At 44.6% G+C, this 26,305-nt stretch overlaps 1 protein-coding gene across 2 annotated transcripts in view; it reads left to right on the top strand.

Annotated features, from left to right (window-relative positions):
• Positions 1–26,305, top strand: part of LOC127660858 (slit homolog 1 protein-like) — a 209,817-nt gene that overhangs the window by 3,498 nt on the left and 180,014 nt on the right. For both annotated transcript variants that reach the window (XM_052151304.1, XM_052151303.1), the window contains exon 2: positions 9,120–9,191. In XM_052151304.1, the coding sequence (XP_052007264.1) occupies positions 9,120–9,191 (72 nt within the window). The remainder of the gene's footprint in view (positions 1–9,119; positions 9,192–26,305) is intronic.

Genomic DNA, 26,305 nt, shown 5'->3' with positions numbered 1-26,305 from the left:
AAATTTTTGATAAATTTGAATAAGAAAAATCCACTCTTGGAACGTTTCTAGTCCAATCAGATTCATGGACCACAACTAACTGGTGTGTGTGTGTGTGTGTGTGTGTGTGTGTGTGTGTGTGTGTGTGTGTGTGTGTGTGTGTGTGTGTGTGTGTGTGTGTGTGTGAGCGTGTATTTATCACTTTGTGGGGACCAAATGTCCCCATAAGGATAGTAAAACCCGAAATTTTTGACCTTGTGGGGACATTTTGTTGGTCCCCATGAGGAAAACAGCTTATAAATCATACTAAATTATGTTTTTTGAAAATGTAAAAATGCAGAAAGTTTTCTGTGAGGGTTAGGTTTAGGGGTAGGGTTAGGTTTAGGGGATAGAATATAAAGTTTGTACAGTATAAAAACCATTATGTCTATGGAAAGTCCCCATAAAACATGGAAACACAACTGTGTGTGTGTGTGTGTGTGTGTGTGTGTGTGTGTGTGTGTGTGTGTGTGTGTGTGTGTGTGTGTGTGTGTGTGTGTGTGTGTGTGTGTGTGTGTGTGTGTGTGGGTGTGTGGGTGTGGGTGTGGGGGTGTGGGTGTGGGGGTGTGGGTGTGTGGAGCGGTAGTGTAGCGGTTAGCGCGCCACGCTACGAACCTGGCGACCCGAGTTCGATTCCCGCTCATGGCCAACACCAGTGATGATTATCTGAACTGGCCCAAGTACTTTTACAAGGCAAGAACAGCCCTCATTTGAGAACTCAACATGGTTGAGGCTTTGTAAACTTAATCCAATCTTACACTACATGACTGACAGTCCTGTTTTTTGTTGTGCTGGTACCTGACAGAGGCCATGTGTTCACTGGTATTAAGATGCATTTTGGGTGATCTGATCACAAACGTAAAAGCAAGACATCAATGTTACACCTGGTCGTTTCTTTTGACCGCACATGTTCAGATTTTGAGAACGAGTCTCTAATTTCATGAGGACATACATCGATCATTACATCTGTGTTTTACTAAATGATAATAAAGCGCAAAAAAGTAAAAGACAGCACTAGTGCAGTACCTGTAATTAAGCTTATAATGTTGTTAATTTTTGTTCATGAATTCTCTTTTTTAAATTCACATCATATGTTTTTTTCCCTTAAATCCACACACAACCGGTGAAAAAACGGCCATTATAGCTGCCTTTAGCGTCATCCTATTTCTAAAGGAGTGCCCAAAAGGCATCTTAAAATTAATATAATGTCTTTCACTCGTCAAGACAATGTGCACACCTGAAGACATCTAGATATAAAGCAGTTTGGAAAACTGTAGCATCTAGGACTCATCTCAGCCTGCCGCAGGAGTGCACACGCAACAAGACATGAGATTCGAGACTTCTCGTCACAGACCAGTCGCCGACTTAAAACATCAAAGGAGACGAGATTGAGTCATGTAGTGTACACTAGGCTTAACTTGTTTGATTTGGACAGACTATTTGTTGGGGGTGGGAGAGCAGCACAATTCTATTTGCACTTGTTGTTCTATCAAAACCAACCTTTTGGATGTCTTTGATGGATTCAGTTATAGCTCTGTATTCAGTGATGGGAAGTGTGAAAATCACACTTCCCCCTTTTTATTCCACCCCCAAAGGTTTCCCCATTGTCCTGCAGTTCTGGTCTCAAACAACACATGCTCACAAAAAATGACTTTCTGCACTCATTCATTCTTTCTCATTAGACAAATTGTGCAAAAAAATTTTAGATAAAAAATAGAGCAGTGATAGGCAGGCATTATGAATCGTGTAAAGTAAACTGTTTTTCTATCAGGCTCTCTGTGCTTGAGATGAGTATTTTTCTATGTCTTGGCCTATCTTTCCCCCCACATGAGCTCTAAAGCAAATGTCCAGAGATTTAGCCCTGCCTGTTTTTTCTATGCTAATGAATTTATTTATATACACTCTGAAGCTGCAACGCTTGAGATCAAGCAGCACTGATGTGTCAATAGTGAGTAATGTGATTGAGAATTCTTTTTAAACCAGAGCGATCGCTCCGAGTATTGGGCCGCTTACGCTGAGAACTCCAGTACTGATGTACTCAAGAATTCTCTATGCTGGCCAAATGTCCTTGTGCGCTTCCCACTGATTGCTTATTGATTGTCTTGAAAGTGGACGCAGCTAAGGGAGCGAGAAACACAATAGGCTTTTTTTCTGGATCTCGGTGAGAAATCTCATAACCAAGATGAGATTAGCTTGTCAATATAAAGCTTTTATGGTGTGAGTGGTCTTTGTGTTTGTCTGAACAGTACAGAAATACTGTTTCAGATGGGTGGTGCTTCCTGAAAGTCCATTGTATTTCATAAACAAATTTAAAAGCATCAGCATGGGATTTTGTGATGTTGAAAGAATCAAATGGCATGATAAAATCTTTTGGTTTACATGTTCTGATAATTTAACTAAGAAAAGTCGAAATGGGTGAACAGTCCACAATGGAAGAGATTGTTGACAATAACCTTATTTTTAAAATAAAGGTTGGAATGTTGGGCATAAGTGACTGTTATAGGTGGGAGAAAACCTACATAACATACCATTAAGAATTAGGCTATTGGATCCAGACCCATTAATACCCAATAATTGGCCCAGCAAGCCCTGTGTTAGAACATCAAAGGCGTTCCATAAAACGTGCTGCTTTATTTTTATTTGTTTGCTGGATAATGAGGGGTTGCCTTTATTCTCCCAACTCAACTGTGTTATGACAAAATGGTTATAGCACTTTGAAAGTAGTAGTTTTTGCTCTTTAAGCTCCATCACAGTGAAGTTTTTAGTGATATGAATGAGCTGTAATGAGCACGCTTTGTTTTACTCATATCAGACTATATATGGGGACTGTGTTTGTTAAAACATAATTAGATATGCTTGATAACTTGTATTCATTGTAGAATACCTAAGCAAAGTACAAGAACAAACCAGAACAAAGCTTGAATAAAAGATGTTAATGCTAACTACATAAGTTGAACAATTTAAGCTGCACCTCTTCAGATCCTAAACCCATCATGGGTTAAATAGATTCAGTTTATGAGCACTTCCCTGTGATAAATCTATATATTTTTGTATCCCACACATTTGTATGTTTGACATTGTGAATGTGACTATAGCTGTGAGTAACTTTGCCTACCCACACGTGGTCCAGATAATCTAATGACTTTTACACATTTGGCAGACACTTTTATCCAAAGCAACTTACAGAGCACTTATTACAGGGACAATCCCCCTGGAGTTAAGTGCCTTGCTCAAGGACACAATGGTGGTGGCTGTGGGGCTCGAACCAGCATCCTTCTGATTACCAGTTATGTGCTTAGACCACTACACCACCACCATGTTTCAAGATGTTGAACAATGACGCACTTCCTTCCTCCTTCTCCATGTGACGCGTGACCTTACCAACAATCTTACGTCATCAGTCTCATGAGCGCGCGTCACAGAGATGTACGGAAGTGAACATTTGTAGTTAAAAAGTATATAAGTATTGTTTTGTTTCTAAAAATAATCAGTTGTTTGGGTTCAGAGGAACTTTATTTGTCGACTGGAGTCGTGTGGATTATTTTGATGCACCCTAAATATGCATTTTGGACCGTCAAAAAATGGAGTACATTAATTTGCATTGTTTAAAGGAGGAGGCCTGAAATGAAATCCAAAAAATCTTAAATTCTGTTTTGATGAAGAAAGAAACTGAGGGTGATTAAATTATCAGCAAATTTTCATTTTTGGGTGAACCAATCCTTTAAGAGTTCAAATGCTGATGCCCCTAACAGGGCTTTGTGATAGACACTGTTGATGTAAAAACTACATCAGGTCTAATAAGCAAAAAAATAACAGGTCCCATTACATTTGTAATTACAATCAGACAGACAGACAGGCAAATAGATAAGGCCCTTTCCCACCTACAGTCCCAGTACTCTTACGAGGAACCGTGGAGACCTTTCCTCTTTTGTGTTCCGACTCATATTGACGTCATCTATCAAGCATTTTTCTTGTGATGATATTTGCACGCGTGATTCAATAGCAACAAAACCGAAATCAACAACACTGACAGAGGATGCCAGGATCGGAGTTACACATTTGTTAGAGCTGTTTTACACAAGCTTTGGCTGCATCCGAAAACGTAGGCAGCTGCCTAATCAGTTAAAAATGACAGCGTTTTTGAATGAATGGAACTCTGAAGGAAACTGGTCTCAGAGTTTAAAAAGCACCTTATTTCATCCTACCTCCATATACAGCCCCCTGAAGGCAGAATTTCCCAGTTTTCTGTCACAGTATGTGTCTTCATGTTACAGTTTAAACTGGGCACAGAGCTGAGCGCATGGAGCACTGTGCTGCTTGAGCCGCAGTGAGAGGCGGTCAGACTACCACGCAGCACATGTTGAAATCAGCAGACAACATGTTGAAGCACAATAAACCTATTTATCAACACAATCTTTAATAATAAAGGCTTTTATGACTCAACATAAATTACTGTACTGAAATAATCACTCATTGCTGGCTTAAAAAATATGTCTTGATGCAGGTTACCACAGTAAAAATATTAAAGGGACAGCTTACAAAATGTTTTATTTTGTCATCATTTACTCAGTCATGTTGTTCCAGTTTCTTAAAGTGACAGCAACACTCTTATAAATATGTTCTTCAATGTTTTTGAAGCACCTAAGGAACAGCAAAGAGTCCTCTTTTATATCAAGAACCATGTTTCCATCTATAGGTTTTTTGCATTGTCTGTATTATTCTTTGGAGATAAAAAAAACGTCTAGGTTACGGATGTAACCTCCGTTCCCTGATGGAGGGAACGAGAAGTTGTGTCGAAGAAGTGACACTAGGGGTCTCTCTTGAGAGCCTTTTGCATCTCTGATCTATGAGAAAAGGCCAATGCGAAATTGGCAGACAGAATTTGCATGTCCCGCCCACAGACATACGGGTATAAAGGGAAGAAAATGCGTCTGTTTCATTCAAGAGTTTTCTGAGGGGCCGAAAATGAGGTTCGGCCGCAACAGTGGCTCGGTTCAGAGACGTGGCCGGGAGGACACAACGTCTCGTTCCCTCCATCAGGGAACGGAGGTTACATCCGTAACCTAGACATTCCCCGTCTGTCACTCACTTCGACGTTGTGTTGAAGAAGTGACACTAGGGGTCCAATTTAAATCACGCCATGCTCTGAGCCGTGTACGTGTACTGCTGACACAGGAGCGGGCAGGTATTTTACGTGCCAAAGCGACAAGCTGTGCCAGGCTGCATGTACCCTTCCCCAACGCCCCATAAAATCGTCAAAGCCTTCTGGTTCTTTACCCCCGACAGGGGGGAACAAGGCGACGTGCCAAGCATGGCAGCAGGCCACGCCAGCCGCGCCTTTTCTCTCTCTATGTTTCTCGCATAGAGTTAAAGCGGCTGGGGCCATCTTAACGCTATCATATGCATCGGGGAAGGCGATCTTTCCCAGTTTTCCTATTCTTTCAGAGGGAAAGACCCTGCGGAGACCACACCTGCCCAGACTGGGGGAGGTAAAGAGTGGTGAAATACATCACATGGGCTTTTAGGTCACATGGGGAGAATGGCGCGGTGGTAGATCCTACCTCATTGGGAGGGAGGAGTTGCTACAAACACGGCGACTGGGGGTCAGTGAGGATTGCCCAAGGGAGACGCGGGTCCGCTCGCAAGGGGACCGTACCACGGAAAATACACACAGGGGGAAAGTCCACATCCTGTGGAGCACCTATTCCAGTACAAGATAAATTGAGTACCCGCATTTGTCTTGGTCGGCGAATTCCTCCGCTGAATTCGCGGACCAGAGGGAGGAGTCATCCAGGGAGCCGAGTTCTTGGGATCTCCTGGGGTAAAAGCGCACGGTATTACCTGAGTGGAGAGAAAGGGCGCTAGGTGCAAGCGGTCCACCCAGTCAGTTTGTCAGCGTGTACCGAGTTCTACCGGCTCAGACCTGAGAAAACACGGGACGAAACTGACTCAACCCTGAGATAGTAAAATCTTGCAAAGGTCTGTGTTGCCCAACCCACTGCTCTGCATATGTTTGCTAGGGAGGTGCCCCTGGCCAGTGCCCATGAGGATGCAACACTTCTTGTTGAGTGTGCTCAGACCCGCAAGGGGGGGACACGGCTTGTGTGCGATAGGCCAACGTAATGGCGTCTTCTACCCAGTGGGAAAGCCTCTGTTTTGAGACAGCGTTCCCTTTCCGCTGTCCACCAAAGCAGACAAAGAGCTGCTCAGAACATCTAAAGCTCTGCGTGCGGTCCAAGTAGATATGCAAAGCACGTACCGGACACAGCAACGAAGGGGCTGGGCCTGCCTCCTCCCAGGACAGCACTTGCAAGACTGTGTCGTGGTGGGCCACGATAGCAGCTACATACACCTTTAAGGTGGAGGGGGACAGCCTCCCCTCCAACCTCTCCTGCAGGAATGAAAGCACTGACCTAACTGCGCATCTCTGTGGGTCTTCAGCCTGGGAAGAACACCAATTTGCGAATAAGCACCACTTCAGGGCGTAAAGTTGCCTGGTAGAGGGGGGCTTGGGCTTGGTTGATCATGTCTACGACAGCAGGGGGTAGATCAGTTAGATCTTCCGCATCCCATTCAGGGGCCAGATGTGGAGGTTCCAGAGGTCTGGGTGTGGATGCCAGAGCGTGCCCCGTCCCTGAGAAAGAAGGTCCTTCCTTAGGTGGATTTGCCAGGAAGGGGCTGTCGCGAGGAGCACGAGATCCGAGAACCAATTCTGAATGGGCCAGTAGGGAGCCACTAGAATGACACGAGAATGACCATCACTTGCCCGAGTGACCGCGCTGTGACCTTTGTGGCCCTGAGGGCGAGATTGATCGCTGAGCTCAGTTCCTGCAGCACGTCGGGATCAGGACTACCCAAGTGCAGATTTTTAATAGCCTTGGCCTGGTGGACTTGCAGGAGGGCCATGGCGGAAGCAGCCTGTCCGGTGGCGCTGTAGGCTTTGGAGGTCAGTTAAGACGTCATCCTACAGACCTTGGAGGGGAGCACAGGGAGACCCCGCCAGGTGGCGGCGTTCTCAGGGCACAGGTGGATCGCAACCGCTCTGTCTACCTGGGGGACCGCCGTGTACCCGTGGGCTGGTCCGCTGTCGAGGGTAGTGAGAGCGGATGAGTGAGAGGCACGGTGACAGGTGGAGTAGGGTGTCCTCCACGAACTCGTCAGCTCATAATGCACTTCTGGGAAGAAAGGAACTGGGGGGGCGCGGCTGTTGGCGGCACACAGACCCGAGGAACCAATCATCCAGCCACGAAGGCTGTGGGGAGGGCAAGCATGTCGGACATCTGGGCGTCAGCTTCATACTGGGCGGGCTGGCCCGAAGGCGGCAGCCCAGTCGAGTCATCCGCGTCTGACGCCGGACCACTCTCCGATGCAGCGGCGAGCTCATCCAACTCGGGGGGCTCAAGAGGATAGGCAGGCTGGCCGTGAGGCGAGCCGCTGTTGCCTCGAGCCCGGACGAAAGTCAACGATTGTGTCAGGGAGCGGGTGGTTCGTGGGGACGTACCCGGCGAAACCGAGCCCGCTGCCATCCACAAATCGCCTCCATCGCCAGCCGGGTTGTCCCTTGGGAAGGAGGAGCGACGCGGGGGCCAGCTGGAGTGGAAGGAGGAAGGAAAGCCGCAATTGCAACGTTGCAATGGTCATGTTCTCGCAGTGAGAACATGAGCCATCCACAAACGCTGCCTTTGTGTGATCGCTGCCCAGACACAAAAGACGTGTCCTGAAAAGTAACGTGTATATTGCTCTTTTAGAGAAAATAACTCTTTTAGAGAAATAAACTCTTTTACTGAGCTGTCGAAGCGCCCAGTGGCAAAATCCAGTGCAACAGTTTCCCCATCTGAGTATTACAACACAAGAAGTTCTTCTCAATAACGACTCCTGATTTTTACATACAGTCAATGTAGTGAAAGATAAATTAGGATGGGATTTGTTTAGTGAGGGTTCCAATCTGAATATATGTGTACTGTATGTTGGGCCATGTTTTGGAGGTGATTTCTAGATTGTGTCTTCAATAGAAAACCTCTCTTGAGTAAACTCTCTGACTTGTGCTGTAGTAACTTTGCTTTGGCTGTCACAGGTAGTGTTTATTTTAAGAAATCTGGTTGGCTGGTATCTGGTGGTCTCCCAGCCTTGTCAGGATGGTCATTTTGATGGTTTTAGGTATTTTTAAGTTGGTCAGGTTGGGAGACCAAACTGTTTAAAGTGTGTGTGTGTGTGTGTGTGTATATGTTTGAGCGTGTATTTATCACTTTGTGGGGACCAAATGTCCCCATAAGGATAGTAAAACCTGAAATTTTTGACCTTGTGGGGACATTTTGTCGGTCCCCAAGAGGAAAACAGCTTATAAATCATGCTAAATTATGTTTTTTGTAAAACTGTAAAATGCAAAATGCAGAAAGTTTTCTGTGAGGGTTAGGTTTAGGGGATAGAATATATAGTTTGTACAGTATAAAAACCATTATGTCTATGGAAAGTTCCCATAAAACATGTAAACACAACATTCAGTTGTCAGTAGATGAGCTCCTGAAGACCATCAGTAAGGCTGAACTACACACCAATAATAAACAAAAAATGTACAGTTTATATCAGGAGATCAGGCCATGGATAATGAATAGCAGCCCATTATTTATATTTCTCTGGCTGTGCACCTGTGTATACATCTGTCTACAATCTCTCACTGTCTCTGCTGTGATCCCAGGAGTGGTCATTAGAACCAATAGAAAGTACATGACTATGGATCCAGGAATCATAGGAGATTTGAGTGAGTGTGTTTCTTTCAGTGATTGGGAAAGAGCTTTACAACAAAAAAGAAACACATGTTCAGTCCCTAATAATGAGCAGACATTTGCTAAGATCCCACGCAGAGTTTTTTGAGCAGCCATGCTGTAGTGTAGTATATGATGATATGTAAAGGGTCACCAACTTCTCTTGGTCTGTATATCCCCTGAAACCTAAATGTGTTGATAATGATTTTAAAACGTAGGTACCTCAGAACCTTTTATGCCTGCTTTATGACACTTGTTGAGCAAACTAAGCCGTTACGCCAGTGTTATAGCTATACCTGAAATGAGTAAATGTACTCATATCTGATGTTTCATTTACAGAGAACTGAATGGAAACAACCTCACACGAATCAACAGAAATGACTTTTCTGGACTGAAGTACCTGCGAGTTTTGTAAGTTGTTCTACTCTGCACATACATGGTTAAAAAAGTATTCTTATTTTCTTAATTCAAAATGTTGCATTCTGTGAGGCCAGGAGCAGCTCACTGTGACGTGCCTAGTTGTATGGTGATAAGCTGTTATTTGTAAAGCATTATGGAAAAATGAACCTTAAAAATCATGATTCCATCTTGGTGAAATCTAGGGACATTTTGAACCATAAAATTCCCCAAACATTTAAGAGCTGTGGCACATTGTTTGTATTCATGCTGTTGACACATAAGAATCAATGTATCTCTTCCCAATTATCTCCCATCAGCCTTTAGTTGTCTGTCTAATAAAAAGTACAATTAAAAAAGCACACTTTCAGCATAATGCAGCCTGTGGAGCAAAGTATATTCAATATAAAATAAACAATAAAATAAATATACAAATACATTATTCTGTTAATTATCAGGATTGCGCTGCATTGAACACTGTAAAAAATTGCTGTAAGTTTTACAGTAACCTTTTACAATAATATCCTGTATTCTACACTGTTAAAATCTTCTGTAAAATTACTGTGAAGTTACTGCAAGTTTGGGATCTTACAATGATATTATACCTATGAGGAATTGCACTTGAATAATGTACAGTAAATATGTATACTTGAGCAATGTATTGGAGCTTTATTGGGGCATACACCAAAGTTTTGTATTAAGAATAAATATAGGTCTCTTCTCTATATAGTGTTGTTTTGTTCTAAATTGTTGTATTTTATTTGAAGATTCCATTATTGCGATTAGTGCTACCTTGGGCTGGGACCTTGGAACTTACTTATTATTATGTATTTTTCCTCCAGCCAGTATAATTGTGTTTCAGTTAAACACAATTTGATGCCCTGTCCTATTTGGAAGAGATAAGCTAACCTTAAAATAAACTATAAGTCTGATCATAGCTTGCAATTTCTACTATATGTGTTTTCAACCAGGCACATACAAATCTCAAAGCTAAGAATACAAAACTCAACAATGGTGACAATCAACAAATATACTTTCAGATAAATGTCAACTCTGAACATTACAAACAGGGCTGGGAGGGTTACTTTTAAAATGTATTCCACTACAGATTACAGAATACATGATGTAAAATGTTATTTGTAACGTATTCCTTTAGTAATACTTTGAATTACTACTTCAGTACTGGTAGATTTTTTTTTCATTGTTTTAACTATAAACTATTATACGAGTGAAAAAACTACCAGTACAGTAGACAATATGCACATGATAGAAATACATTCTCTGAAAAAAGCTTATATATCTTATGCAGACTTGCTTCTAAAACAAGATAAAGCAAATTGGTCTTGTTTTAAGGATTTTTTTATATTTTTACAGAAAAACTAAAAATTCTCATCAAGAATATGATTTTTGCCCTAATATCAAAGGTCTTACTAGAGAGAAAAAAAGATCTAAAGCTAATTCATAAATCTAAATCATTATTTTGGAAAACCCATTGACATCACAATTTTTTTTTAAATATAAAAATACAGTTACAATAACAACTCACGAAAAAGCATTACAAGGAGTATTATGTACAAAACCTTAAATTATAATGAATTTGCAATATAATAAAGAAAAAGAAAAAACATACATAGTTGCAAAAACAGATTTTAACTAAAACTTGTCTCGTTAAAATAATGTAATAAAGAGCTCCATGATTTAGTAAACAGGTTGGGCTTCTTTCTGATTTCAAATGTATTCTTTTCAAGCTTAAGAACAGACAGTAAGTCCAAACCCCATTGATGATAGGATGGCAGAGATGTTAGCTTCCAATTAATAAGTACAAGTCGTCCGGCCAACAGTGTAGAAAGTACTATATTATCCATCTTTAATTCTCTAATGCTAGTTTAAGGGTCTGGAATAACATAGAATAGAGCTGGCAAGGGGTTGGGTCTATTACCGTAGCAAAAATGTCTGAAAAGCAGCAACATTTTCCCCCCAAAACATTAATACTATGGGTCAGGACCAAAATGAATGAAACAAAGAGGAACTATGTATTCTTTCTAAGATAGAGTCCCAGGTGTCACTGTCCAGTGTCATCTTTAAATCATGCTTCCAAAGAGACATTAATGGCCCCATTTAATGTGGGGGGGGGCTTGCTTTCTATTTATTATACTGTTAGGTTCTAGAAATGGCACCCCTTTTACATTTATGCTGATCTAAAATGCACTCAAGAATGCTGTTGGGTGAAATAAAGGGATTATGAAATCAGTGAAATATTTACGAATTATAATCCAGACTTGAAAATATCGGAATAAGTGTGCATTAGGTCAGTTCAATATTTCTTTAAGTTGGTCAAATGAAGCAAAATTGTCAATAAACAACTGACCAATGGTAACTAAGCCTTGTGCTCTCCAGATATTAAAGGCCCCATCAAAAAGAGAGGGTGAAAAAAATACATTGCCAGAGATGAGTGCAGCTGGAGAGAGACCCTTGAGTCCTTTTGCTCAGCGAAACTGGGACCAGATCCTCAAACAATGCTTAACCGATGGGTTCTTAATCAAAATACAGTAAGTGGGAGGAATAGAGTAAAGAAAAGATGTTTGTGGTGCTGGGGTAAAAAATATAGCTTCCATTTGCACCCAGAAAGGCTTACACTGCTTTAGGTCATATTGTACCCAGTACAATACATTTCTGAAATTGGCTGCCCAATAATAGGTTTGAAAGTTCGACAAAGTTAAGCCACCCAGCTCTTTCAGCTTAATAAGGTGTTTCTTGTTTATTTGCCTCAACTTATTAGTCCAAATAAAAGTTCCGCCCCCTCGAGCTCGCACGCTCTTTTTGCTCGCTCGAGCCCTCACGCCCACTTTGCTCCTACTCGCTCACATGCTCGTAGGCAATCTCCCTTCCTCCAGTTTCTCACGCGTTTCCAATCCCCCAGAACATTATGACCACCTGCACTCGCGTCATCTGCACTCCTGCACATTAGTTTCACCTGCACTCGTCTCATCACCTGTCATGGTTTACACCTGCACTTGCCCCTATATATATCACTACCCTTTCGTCTCACGGTGGTTGGTTAATGTATTTAGTTTCCCGTGTCTTTGCCCCCGCTAGTCTCGTCTAGTTTTGACCTCCTCTCGTTCACCTCTTAGCTTGCCAGCTCCCCTTGTTCCCCTGTCTTTTGCTCCCACTTGTTATTCTTATTCTGATTACCCCGGCTTTGACCCCCTATGCTCTCGTTGACCACTCTCTCCTGGATTTGCCCCTTTACCCTATCTTGATTCCCCGGCTTCGATTTAACGCTCACCCTGACCATTCTTCACTGGATTTGCCCTGTTGTTGTACTGTTGCCTGCTTTGTTGGAATAAAGCAATTTTCTCCGACATTGTGACTGTCTCGTCTTGTGTTTGTGTGTGCGGGTTACAAAATAACCAACCTCACCGAAGACAGTCACAATGCGTCGTGCTGAGGATTCGCACAGCTCACTAGAGCGGAGGAACACGTCACATTCAGCTTGAGGAGCTACGGTGTGGAAACTTGACCAAGCGCTCGCGGCCCAGGGGCAGCAGGTATGTTCTATGTCTGAAATTTTTCACCCTGTTTCACCTGTGTCTGCCCCTGAGCCCGTTGATGCTTTCCACGCATCCGCGAGCGCCGTATGCTCTCCATCCCCTGAGAGGTTTTATGGCTCATCGGACGCGAACCAAGGGTTTTCCGTGCAAGGCAGTGGTTATGTAACTCATAACCCCGTCCTTGACATTATGGAGCCAGCGGCCCAACTCTTGGGTTTGCGCCAGGGGAGCCAACCCTTGGAGGCTTATATTATGGATTTTTGTGCCCTGGCGTACCAGGTGAATTTTGATGAGGTGGCTCTGAAAGACATTTTTCAATTTGGACTGAATGAGCCAGCATCATCATTCATGCCTGGTGGTCGCTGCTCTCTCAACCTGGCTCAGTTTATTGACCTTGCCCTACTGTACGCTGGTTCCTTGTTTACTGTGGGGGAGGCAGAAACTGAACCAGCGTTCCATACCACGGCCCCCGTCTTGAAGCCTACCACTGTCACGGCCCTAGTCCCGAAGCCTGTCGTGGCCCTAGTCCCGAAGCCTGACATGGCCCTAGCCCCGAAGCCTGACACGGCCCTAGCCCCGAAGCCTTACACGGCCCTAGCCCCGAAGCCTTACACGGCCCTAGTCCCGAAGCCTGTCACGGCCCCAGTCCCGAAGCCTGTCATGGCCCCAGTCTCGAAGCCTGGCACGGCCAGAGAGTCAGCGCCCATGCCCGCCACGGCCAACGAGCCAGCGCCCATGCCCGCCACGGCCAACGAGCCAGCGCCCATGCCCGCCACGGCCAACGAGCCAGCGCCCATGCCCGCCACGGTCGGCGAGCCAGCGCCTGTAGCCTCGACCGTCCCCATGGCCACGTCCCCTGTTGGCCGAGGACGCAAGAGAAGGAAGAGGGTCCCTTCTCCCCAGTCTCGTCTTGTGCTCAAGACCGCAGAGGTTCCCTCAGAGTCTTCTACAGCTCTACTGACCTCTGCTCCGCCCTCAGAGTCTTCCACGGCTCTTCTGGGTTCTGCTCCGCCCCCAGAGTCTTCCACGGCTGTGCCGGGTTCTGCTCCGCCCCCAGAGTCTTCCACGGCTCTGCCGGGTTCTGCTCCGCCTCCAGAGTCTTCCACGGCTCTGCCGGGTTCTGCTCCGCCCCCAGAGTCTTCCACGGCTCTGCCAGCCTCTGCTCCGCTCTCAGAGTCTTCCACGGCTCTGCCAGCCTCTGCTCGCCCGTCAGAGCCCTCGCGGCCTCCGCCTCTCGAGTCTCCCAAGGCTCCTCTCAAGCCTCCCAGGGCTCTTCCTCTCGAGCCTCCTAAGGCTCCTCCTCTCGAGCCTCCCAGAGCTCTACCTCCCAAGCCCCCCAGGGTTCTGCCTTTCAAGTCTCTCGAGCCTCCCAGAGCACCGCCTCTCAGGGCTTCTCCTCCCGAGTCTTTCAAGGCTCCTCCTCCCAAGCCTCCCAGGGCTCCTCTTCTCGAGCCTTCCAAGGCTCCTCCTCCCAAGCCTCCCAGGGCTTCGTCTCTTAAGTCTTCCAGGGCCCCACCTCCAGAGCCTTTCAGGCCTTCGCCCCTAAAGCCTCCTTCAGCTCCACCTCTAGAGCCTTCCAGAACCCCACCTCCAGAGCCGCCTACAGTGCCGCCTCTGATGGCACCGCCTTCCCCGGCTCAGCCTGGACTTCCTGACGCTCCGCCCCCTCGAGCTTCCACGCTCGTTCCGCCCCCTCGAGCTCGCACGCTCTTTTTGCTCGCTCGAGCCCTCACGCCCACTTTGCTCCTACTCGCTCACATGCTCGTAGGCAATCTCCCTTCCTCCAGTTTCTCACGCGTTTCCAATCCCCCAGAACATTATGACCACCTGCACTCGCGTCATCTGCACTCCTGCACATTAGTTTCACCTGCACTCGTCTCATCACCTGTCATGGTTTACACCTGCACTTGCCCCTATATATATCACTACCCTTTCGTCTCACGGTGGTTGGTTAATGTATTTAGTTTCCCGTGTCTTTGCCCCTGCTAGTCTCGTCTAGTTTTGACCTCCTTTCGTTCACCTCTTAGCTTGCCAGCTCCCCTTGTTCCCCTGTCTTTTGCTTCCATTTGTTATTTTTATTCTGATTACCCCGGCTTTGACCCCTTACGCTCTCGTTGACCACTCTCTCCTGGATTTGCCCCTTTACCCTATCTTGATTTCCCGGCTTCGATTTAACGCTCACCCTGACCATTCTTCACTGGATTTGCCCTGTTGTTGTACTGTTGCCTGCTTTGTTGGAATAAAGCAGTTTTCTCCGACATTGTGACTGTCTTGTCTTGTGTTTGTGTGTGCGGGTTACAATAACACGCACCCTACATTCCAGGTAGGGGAAATGTAAATAAAATAATAAAAGAAAAGAAAAAAAAATTATAATAAATATTAGTAATAATAAATAAGTGAAAAATAATATTAATAACAAATTTCTCTCTCCAATACGAATCTTTACTCTTATCTATTAGTTGTTACCAGGATTTAATTATAATGCCTCCCCATTAGCATAAGGAGAACAGGGTAAATCTTAATATAGTCTAAGAAAGGTTTCCAAGACTTTTGAAAAGATTTGAGGGATCCAGAAAGTGAACATCTTAACTTCTCGAATCTTATACAGCAAAAAATGTCTTGGATCCACCTATCGTATGTTGGGGAGGCAACATGTTTCCATTTAAGAAGAATGGTTCGTCTGGCTGGGAGGAGGCCTCGGGGAAGACCCAGGACTAGGTGGAGAGATTACATCTCCACACTGGCCTGGGAACGCCTTGGGGTCCCCCAGTCAGAGCTGGTTAATGTGGCTCGGGATAGGGAAGTTTGGGGCCCCCTGCTGGAGCAGCTGACTAAAACTGTAGTAAAAGCAATAACCCGGCGAGATGAGGCAGTTAAGTCAGGTCTCAAGGAAATGCTGAAAGGGCTGTCAATGGGTTGGGATCCAGGTCTATGTTAAGAGCATTTTTAAGCGTATCAAAAACATTGGACCAAATGTCTGCTAGCCGGGGGCAGCTCCAAAACATATGAAGGTGATCAGCAGGAGACTGCTTACAGCAGTTACAGGCATCACTCTTATCTGGAAACAATTTGGCCAATCGGGCATTAGTAAGATGGGCTCTGTGGAGCACCTTACATTGCAGTAGACCATGCCTGGAACATATTGATGAGTAGTGAACAAGTTCAAAATGCCACTACATTGTTCATCAGTAAAAACTCCTAAGTCCTGCTCCCAAGACACTTTAAGGGAAACAGTAGGGTCAACGTTAAGAGTACTTATTAGGTTATAAATAACTGAAATAAAATGTTTCTGGCCTGCATTTAAGGTGAGAAATTGATCAAGGAGGCATTCAGGAGGGCGATTGGGGAAGTGGGGAAACAACTTTTGAACAAAGTGTCTAACCTGACAAAAACGAAACAAATGACTACTGGGCAGATTGTATTTAGTAGACAAAAGTGAGAAAGATGTAAAGACTCCATCTACATACAGTTCCTTAAGCGTAATAAGGCCATTGACTGCCCAAGTGCGGAATGCAGGGTCAGAGCAAGATGGGCAAAAAAGGTAACTATTTAAAATGGGTGTATAGATAGAAGCTCTATGCAAATCGAAATGTTTCCTGAATTGGACCCAGATTTTAATAGAGCTAGTGACAACTGGATTAGTTGAGATTTTGGTAAAGGCTAAAGGAAGCTGAGAGCAAATAACAGAATATAAAGTTCCTTTTGATAATGCAACCTCTATGTGGGCCCAAGAAGGGCAGGTTTCAGCGTGGATAGGGCTATTCCAGTAGAGAATCTGGTTGATAATACAAGCCCAGTAATAATGTTGGAAGTTAGGAAGTGCCAGGCCTCCTTTAAACTTAGGAAGTTGAAGAATTGATATTTTGAGACGCGCCGGTTTGTTTTCCCATAAAAAGGAACGCAAAGTGCCATCAAATTTAGTAAAAAAATACTTATTAATGCAAATTGGAATATGTTGAAAAATTAAAGGAATTTGGGCAAAATAACCATTTTAACAAGATTAATGCGACCGACAAGAGATAAAGAATGCAAGGTCCATCTAGACAGGTCTAAATTGTTTTATCCACAAGTGGTTGAAAATTCTTAACAAATAAATTATTATAAGAATTAGTGAAAAAAATCCCAAGATATTGGAATCCACCTAGTGCAATCTTGAAGGGAAAAAGAGTGTATGAGAGCTTCCTGGCCTGAGCATTAACAAAAAAAAGTTAGCTTTTTTGCAAATTTTTTCTTGTAACCAGATAAGTGTTTTCCAACACTAAAATTTCCAAAATAATAGGCAAGGAACAGGCATGATTAGAAACGTACAATAAAAGATTGTCAGCATAAAGAGAAAGTTTATGAACTAGACCGTAATGGGAAATTCCCTCAAAACCATTGTGGCTACGAAGCCAGATAGCAAAAGGCTCTATAGCAAGATTAAAAAGTAAAGGGGAAAGAGGGCAACCCTGACGTGTCCCACGGTGAAGAGAAAAGAGAGGTGACCGCAAGCCATTAGTGCGCACAGAGGCGACAAATACAAGAGATAAAATTGGAATCAAATCCAAATTTCTCCCAAACAAAAAAAAGATAAACCCATTCTACCCTATCAAAGGCTTTTTCAGCATCTAAAGAGAGGATGATTTCCGGTGAATCCGATTACCCGTGACCACAACGAAATGGCCATTGGGGTCAGATATGGTATTGGCCAGCTCAAACATGACATTCTTATGAATAATAATAGTAGACCCACAAGATCTTTGGGAGAATTTAGAATGATGGGCCGATGGTCTAAGGGCCATCCAAGCCCTCTTGATTCAGAGCATGTCAGCAGTTCGCAGGTGTGTTTCTTGCAGAAACATAATATCGGCCTAAAGATGTTGCAAATGCAATAGAACTTTACCAACCTTAATACTGTTATTCATTCCCTTGACATTCCAAGTGATTAGCCACAGTCTGTGGCCTGTCATTGAAGGAATATTAGCTATTCTATGGAATTAGTAAAGTTGTGATATCGATCTGATAGAATACACTCTGGCTCCAAAGAAAGGAAAAAGAGTAAAGAGGAAGCACAAAGGAAGATGGAAGAAAGCAGAGAGAGCGAGAGAGAGAGAGAAAAAAAAAGAGGACCCCCCCCCCAATAACTGAATTAACTTGACTGAGCACTCAGACTCAACATCTACTAACACTTCAATCTTACATTGTCTTGCTCCCCTAGTTAACAATAGGTGAGCCCCAGAAAAGTAAAAAACAAAAAAAAGGTAAAAAAAAAAAAAAAACATTCACCAATGAGTCAACAGGTTGTCTTATACCTTGATGATTAGTGACTGAGGAGGGCGCTCGTGCAAAAAAGGCGCAAAAAGGACAAATAGTCCTTTAATGGAAAAAATAGTAAACATAACAAGGAACCATGCAATGCTAAACAAACAAGCCTTTATATCAACTGAACATGTGAACAGTCACTAAATATAAAGAAACGATGGTATTACCAAAATAGAGGTCCATCGCGGTAAATGACCAGCTGTCAAACTTCTAACCAAAACGTTCGAGGCATTCCGTTAGCGTTTGAAACAGTATATAAATGCCGGTGTCCGTAGGGCATCGCGGTGGATACGATAAAAATAAACAAACCATATTTACGAGCAGCTGGCTACTTATCAGATAGTTTGGGTGAATGATACAAAAGCGGAGATACGCCGATGAGCCAACCCGAATATTCGCCTCTGCCACCGAGGAAAACTACCTCCTGTCCCCATCTTTGGTCCTGATGTTTGGTCTAAGTCCCAAGTTGTAGAGGTCCGTCATCACACTCCGATATTTAGATCGTTGTATTATCACTTCAGGTGCGTAGTCCTCATATATGGTAGCTACCCTGGAACATGAGCTTACCTCTTTTAGCTCGAGCCTCGCGAACAACCAACTCTTTCTGCTGATAACGGTGAAGCCGAATGATGACAGGCCTCGGCTTTCCTCCAGCTGCAGGTTTACTGATGAGAGCCCTATGGGCCCGGTCGATCTCCAGCGGTGAGGAAAGAATATCCTTCCCCATGACGTCCAACAGGAGTTGTGAAAAGAAGGCCGATGGACGAGGGCCCTTAATCGATTCTGGTAAGCCAACTATTCGAATGTTGTTGCGGCGGCTACGGGACTCAAGATCAGTAACCTTTTGCTAGCAACTTAGCATTACTATCAGATAGAGCGGCACACGATGCTTCCAGTGCAAGCATGCGTTCATCCAAGACATTAGCGTTAGATTCCAGTGCATCAATCTTGTGGGTATGGTCGGAAACCGAAGTTTGAACACTATCTATCTTTGACTCGAGTGAAGAAATACTCAACTTGAATTTTGCTGATAGAGCATGCCGGTGTTGATCTAAAAGCTTAGCAATCGCCAATACTAAGCTCGTTGGTAGCGAGGTCTGTTTTAAGGTCTTTCCTGCTTTGCTTAGTCAATTTGGTGGTCATACTGAAACTAAGTTATACAAGTTTCCTAAGTACGATCAGATTAAAATGAAAATAAACGCATGAAGGGGCTCAAATGGTCAAGAAAAACACAAAGTGTGGGGAAAGACACAAACATCTGACTATCCCCGAAGCCTCCGACTATTGACAACTTTGAATTGGAAAGCTGAATATGAGATTTTCAATGCAGCAAGGTTCACTGGAATTAATTCACTCTTAGAGAGATATAGTTTATACCCTACACAGGTGCAAAATGATTCCAATATTGAAAGCACTCTGGAATTGATTCAAGGGGATTGGATAAAAATAAGAGGTCATCATCTGCGAATAAGGAAATCTTTTGTTCTAGATTAGCACGGGAGATACATTGTAACTCTGTATCAGCACGCAGTGCAATTGCTAGGGGTTCAATGGCAATTGTAAATAAAAGCAGAGAAAGGGGACACCCCTCCCTTGTGACCCGACACAGAGAAAGAGGTAATGTTATTGTGTGTGTATAGATGCTTTAGGAGCAGCATAAATCTTCTTTATCCACAAAATACATTTGGGACCCACTCCGAATCTTTCCAAAACATTAATAAGATAGTCCCACTCGAACGCAGGACTCTACATTTAGGAGCGGATTTGGTTATTATCAATCAATAATCAATACAATGGAGTCAATAAACTTCTGACTTACAACTACAAACTAAACAGTTAAATGATTAGATATAGTAACCAAAAATAAACATATAACACATGAGGAAGGTATGTGTGTGTGTGTGTGTGTGTGTGTGTGTGTGTGTGTGTGTGTGTGTGTGTGTGTGTGTGTGTGTGTGTGTGTGTGTGTGTGTCATGCAAGATTTCCGGCCAGAGAGTATAGCTGCGAATGTGGGCGGATAGAAGCCGGTTAATGGCGTCTGCCCGTTTACTGCGTGTCTCTGCTTGTACGATAACTTGGGGACAAAGCTGAGTTACAAAGTTATCTACTAGTCAAATGTTTGTCAGGGTTCGCGCATGTGTGTGCGGTTAGTACGACAGAGAGAGAGAATAAAGTGGTGGCGCCGAAGCCAGTTTCGCGATCATGGGATAGAAGGCAACTGTTCACTCAGAGACGCGGTGAACGCCTCCTAACCCGTCCCGCGGTCTTTGGTCCTTTAATGGATAAACACAGTGTGTCGTGTCATACGCGATGGTGTAAATACGCAAAAGTCCAACGTGGTTGGATTACAACACAGCAAATCTCATTTGTGATAACAGTATGTTACAGTAATACCTTAAGTATTATTAACAGCTATGAGCAATGACTCAGGGGTCCGTATACTGTACAAGCAATAACCTTGATACACAAGAATAACACACTTTAATATTCTATCTCTGCCCAGACGTAACCTCTTACTTGAACCGCGTGAGGACGTAGGTTGAATGTGTGTTCATCCGTCGTTTGACTCAGACTCGGTTCCTCGAGGCTCAGGTGATGACAGGAGGCCGTTTCCTTGCTCTGTCGGCAGGCGATACAGCTGCTGATTCTCGACAGGCTGGTGGAGAAATCAGCAACGTCGACTCGATTGAAGATGGAAGAGAAATCTTCTTTCTTCACATCTGCTGGCAAATGGATGAAGATGTGGATTGCTCGGCTGTCTCCTTCGAATCCGTTAGTGTTCGGTGGAGCACAGAGTATTCTCAACTCATCCAGGCAAGATGGAGATTGTATGGCCACAGTTTCAAGTCATACATTACTTCCTTGTGCAACGAGGCTACACCTGAGAGCAGCGATGAGCTGTGTCTACGTATGGCATGCAAAGTCACTGGAAGCAATGCTCAGAAGGACCTCAGAGGTATTTCTATTTACATCTGTATTAGGCCTGCCTTTGTCTTGTATCTGAATACATGAGGCCCAACACAGTCAAACGCATTCTCCTGTATCAATTGAGACCACAACTTCGGCATCATTACAATGGGGAAATATAAAAAATTAAAATGGCACCTGATATTGAAAAATATTGAAAATCATGATCCATGGAGAGTCACGTGATGCCATGCAAGGAGAGGATGTTTAAATGTCGAGGTCTGCATACTTTCCTAGTTTTAATTATTTTTATATTTAAATCTGGATGAGATTCGATATACCCTGATACATACCTGTGCTTTGAAGACAACATGGCAAAGAAATCCTCAGGCTCTGGAGATATTAAAAGACACTTACGTGCTCAAGCTGAAACCTCTGACAGGCCCGCAGACCAGGGACTCGGTTTGGATGGTGCGGTGGGAGAAATCCAGCGTCAACTGGTGAGCATGTCTGTGATACTGACGAAAGTTGTTGCTGACTTGGGGATCTTGCTGAAATGTGTCAATCGATTGCGGTGATGGAAATGAAATTTCCTGAGTTGGTTAAAATATTGTCGGAGGCTGAGAGAAGGGTTGATTATCTGAAGTCGTTGGAGAGAGAAATTTATTATCCTTTATTTTACCAGGATAGTCCCATTGAGATAAAAATCTCTTCTTCCAGGGAGTCCTGGCCAAAATGGCAGCACAAAAAGTTTCACATATACAATACAAACAAAAAATCGTACATAGAATGTAACCCAGCACTCATAAAATAGCAACAAAAGTTACTTTACAAAACATGCACACGTTTCCTTTAAATTGGTCAATAAAAGATTTTTAAAACCGTTTAAAGAGGGGAGAGTTTGTATCATTATTATACTCTGCAGCTCATTCCATAACCAGGGGCATAGGAAGAAAAGGCAGTTTTACCAAGCTCTGAACGTACTCTAGGAACCTTTAAAAGCAGTTTTGCACTAGATCTAGTGCTATAATTACAAATACAATAAGATAATAGACGACAGATATAAATTGGTAATTTGCCTAACAATGCCTTAGCAATAAACATCAACATGTGTATTTTTCTCCTTTGAAACAAAGAAGTCCAACCCACCAATTCATATAAAGTACAATGATGAGTGCGTGAGGAGGCACTCGTCACAAAGCGTAAGGCAGCATGGTAAACACAATCCAATCTTTTTAGTGACGATGAACCTGCATGCATATAAATCACATCACCGTAATCCAATACTGATAGGAAACAGCTTTGAATAATTCTCTTTCTTGCTTCAAAAGGAAAACATTTCTTTAAACGAAAGAGGAAACCCAGTTTTGGTCTAAGCTTTTTCAAGAGATTTTCAATATGTACATTAAAACCTAATTTTTCATCCAACCATATGCCTAAGTATTTATAACAATTTACTCTTTCTATACAGTCCCCTGTAAACTTAAAATCGAGCGATCTGTGTTGATGGAACAACGGGTGAAAAGCATATAATTAGTTTTTTTCGTGTTTAAAACCAGTTTCAAACTTGACAATGACAGTTGCAAAGACCGAAAAGAATCTTGCAGAAGCTCTATGGCTTGATTCAGAGAGTGTGCTACTGTATAAATGATTGTGTCATCAGCATATAGATGAATTCTAGCTGGAGTTATCCCATAACCTAGGTCATTGATATAAATAGAAAATAAATTTGGTGCTAAAACAGAGCCCTGTGGGACACCTTTTTTAATTGTTTGTTCTGCTGAAGTAACATTTTCAACTGAGACACACTGAGTTCTTTCTGATAAGTAGTTTTTAAACCAATTTAGAGCTGTTTCACTAAAACCCACACAACTAAGTCTCTGCAACAAAAGTTTATGATCTACAGAATCAAATGCTTTGGAGAGATCTACAAATAAGGCTGCACAATGCTGTTTACTATCCAAACATTCAATAATATCATTTGTAACCAGCATGGCTGCTGTTATAGTACTGTGACCTGATCTAAAGCCTGATTGGAATTCATTCAAAATTTTATTTTCAGTTAAAAACTGCTTTACTTAAAATATATGTGTAACGACCCTTACGGGAAGGAGGACATGAAACGAGTCTTCAACCAAAGGTAAGGCTTTAATTGCCGTCTTTCTTATTACAATACACTACAACACAATACAATATAATATAATACAAGTGCACTGAGTTGGCTTGTCGGGGCTCTCCCCTACTGGAGGCTCTGTGTCTGTTTTTATGCCGCTCTCCTCGTGCTCAATGGAATTAGAGACAGGTGTTAGGCATAATTTAGCTCAGGTGTAAGCGCCCTTACCGCTTTCCTCTCCCGGACGGGCGCTTGACCACGCCCCCGCTGCCACATACCCCCACCGCCCGACTCAGGCCGGGGCGCCATCCGGCCTGTCTACCACTCCTCCCCCATTTCTGGAGAGAAAGTCGGTGACAGCCATCTGCACCCCCGGTCTGTGGACCACCTTGAACTTAAAGGGCTGGAGAGCCAGGTACCAACGGGTGATCCGGGCGTTAGTATCTTTCATGCGGTGGAGCCACTGGAGTGGGGCGTGATCCGAGCAGAGGGTGAAGGCCCGCCCCAGCAGGTAATACCGGAGGGTGAGGACCGCCCACTTGATGGCCAAACACTCCTTCTCCACGGTGCTGTATTTAGTCTCCCTCAAAGAGAGCTTCCGGCTAATGTACAGCACTGGGCGCTCCTCCCCCTCCACCACCTGCGAGAGTACGGCCCCCAGCCCTCTGTATGAAGCGTCCGTCTGCAAAATAAAAGGGAGAGAGAAGTCAGGTGCATGAAGAAGCGGCCCCCCCCACAAAGTGCGGCTTTAATCCGCATAAATGCCTGTTGGCACTGCTCCGACCATTGAACCGGATCTGGAGCCCCCTTTTTAGTGAGGTCAGTCAGCGGGCTGGTGACGTCCGAATAATTAGGCACAAACCTTCTATAATAGCCAGCCAGCCCCAGGAACTGCCTCACCCCCTTTTTGGTCTTAGGTCTAGGGCAAGTCGCAACCACCACGGTCTTATCAATTTGAGGACGCACCTGGCCATGACCCAAGTGGAACCCCAGATACCGTACCTCCACACGCCCAATCGTGCACTTCTTAGGGTTTGCTGTGAGCCCTGCCTGCCGCAGCGATCTCAGGACGGCCCTCAGATGTTGCATGTGCCGCTGCCAGTCATTGCTATAAATGATAATATCATCTAAATAGGCAGCGGCGTAAGCGGTGTGAGGTCTGAGGATCCGATCCATGAGTCGCTGAAACGTGGCTGGTGCCCCAAACAAACCGAAAGGAAGCGTCACAAATTGGTGTAATCCAAACAGCGTCGTGAAGGCTGTTTTCTCACGGGACATTGGTGTCAAGGGGATCTGCCAATAACCCTTTGATAGATCCAAGGTCGAATAAAATCGAGCAGTACCTAACCGATCGAGCAGTTCATCAACACGGGGCATTGGGTACGCGTCAAATTTAGACACCGCGTTGACTTTTCTGTAATCCACACAGAATCGAACAGATTCCCATCACTCTTAGGAACAAGAACAACCGGGCTGGACCAATCACTGTGGGATTCCTCTATTACGCCCATATCAAGCATTGCATCTAATTCCTCCCGAACTATTTTCTTTTTATGTTCGGGTAAACGATAGGGGCGGCAACGCACCACCACGCCCGGCTCGGTCTCGATGTGGTGCTGTATGATGTTTGTACGCCCCGGTAGAGGGGAAAACACATCTGCAAATTCCTTTTGTAAATCGGAAACCTCTGTGAGTTGACGCGGTGAGAGGTGGTCTCCACAAGCAACCGGGGTATTGAGATTGCGGGCTTTGTTTACCTCCGGTCCGAGCTCCGCCCTCTCCGGAACTACCGTGTCCAACGTCACAGAGGCCGCCTCTTCTCTCCACAATTTCAGGAGGTTGAGGTGATAAATTTGGCGTGCGCCCCCTCTATCGGTACGTTTAACTTCATAATCGAGATCCCCTACTCGTCGTGTGACCTCAAGGGTCCTTGCCACTTGGCGAGTAATTTAGAGCTCGATGTCGGGAGTAATACGAGTACCTTATCTCCCAGTGCAAATTCCCGTAGCCGAGCACCCCTGTCATACAGCCGGCGTTGGCGTTCTTGAGCCTGGAGCAAATTCTCCTGTGTTAGTCGCCCCAGAGTGTGGAGTTTTGCTCTAAGATCGAGAACGAACTGAATTTCATTTTTGCTATTAGAAGGTCCCTCCTCCCAAGCTTCGCGGATGACGTCAAGGACCCCGCGTGGGCGTCGCCCGTACAGCAGCTCAAACGGGGAGAACCCTGTGGAGGCTTGCGGGACCTCTCGTACTGCGAACAACAGGGGGTCTAACCACTTATCCCAATTTCTAGCGTCATCGTGTACGAATTTACGAATCATGTTCTTGAGCGTTTTATTAAATCGTTCCACTAGGCCATCTGTCTGGGGATGGTAAACGCTAGTGCGAATCGACTTCATGCCCAAGAGCTCGTAAAGTTCGCGGAGTGTTCGTGACATGAAAGTCGTGCCTTGATCGGTGAGGATTTCTTTCGGAATCCCCACCCGGGAGATTATCTTGAAGAGTGCCCCTGCAACACTACGTGCGAAGATGTTGCTCAGAGGCACTGCTTCCGGATATCGCGTTGCATAATCCACTAGGACTAACACGAAGCGATGTCCGCGTGCTGACCGTTCTAATGGCCCGACGAGGTCCATACCAATTCTTTCGAAGGGGACCTCGATCAATGGTAGAGGGCGCAATGGCGCTTTTGGGGTGGCCGGTGGGTTTACCAGCTGACATTCACGGCACGCCGCACACCACCTGCGGACGTCACCGCCAATGCCCGGCCAATAGAAACGGGCTATTAGACGGAGAAGTGTTTTTCGTTCCCCTAGGTGACCGGCCATAGGATTATAGTGAGCCGCCTGGAAAACCATTTCCCGGCGGCTCTGTGGAATCAATAATTGTGTCACTTCCTCCTTTGTTTGAGCGTCCTGCGTCACTCTATATAGCCGATCTTTAATCATGGCAAAATACGGGTATGAAATGGCGATGCCCGGCCGGAGCTGTTGACCATCGATTACTCTCACTTGGTCAAGAGCATGTTTAAGGGTTTCAGTCCCGCGACTGCTCTAGAGGGAAGTCCCCCCCAGGGAATTCCCTGAGAGGAGGGGTGGCCACCTCGCCCCTTCCCTCATCATTCAGAGCAACCGAGGACGGCCCCGGCTCCGCCTCCCCTGCCAAAGCATCGCACACCGCACACCTCTTTATGCAGGACTCATCCGCGCAAATACCCTCCAAAATGTCTCTAAAATTAGGCCAATCAGTACCCA

Source organism: Xyrauchen texanus, chromosome 20 (genome assembly GCF_025860055.1).
Source record: "Xyrauchen texanus isolate HMW12.3.18 chromosome 20, RBS_HiC_50CHRs, whole genome shotgun sequence".
NCBI classification, from domain to species: domain Eukaryota; kingdom Metazoa; phylum Chordata; class Actinopteri; order Cypriniformes; family Catostomidae; genus Xyrauchen; species Xyrauchen texanus.
The sequence above is the reverse complement of the archived record's forward strand: the minus strand, read 5'-3'. Positions and strand labels throughout refer to the sequence as shown.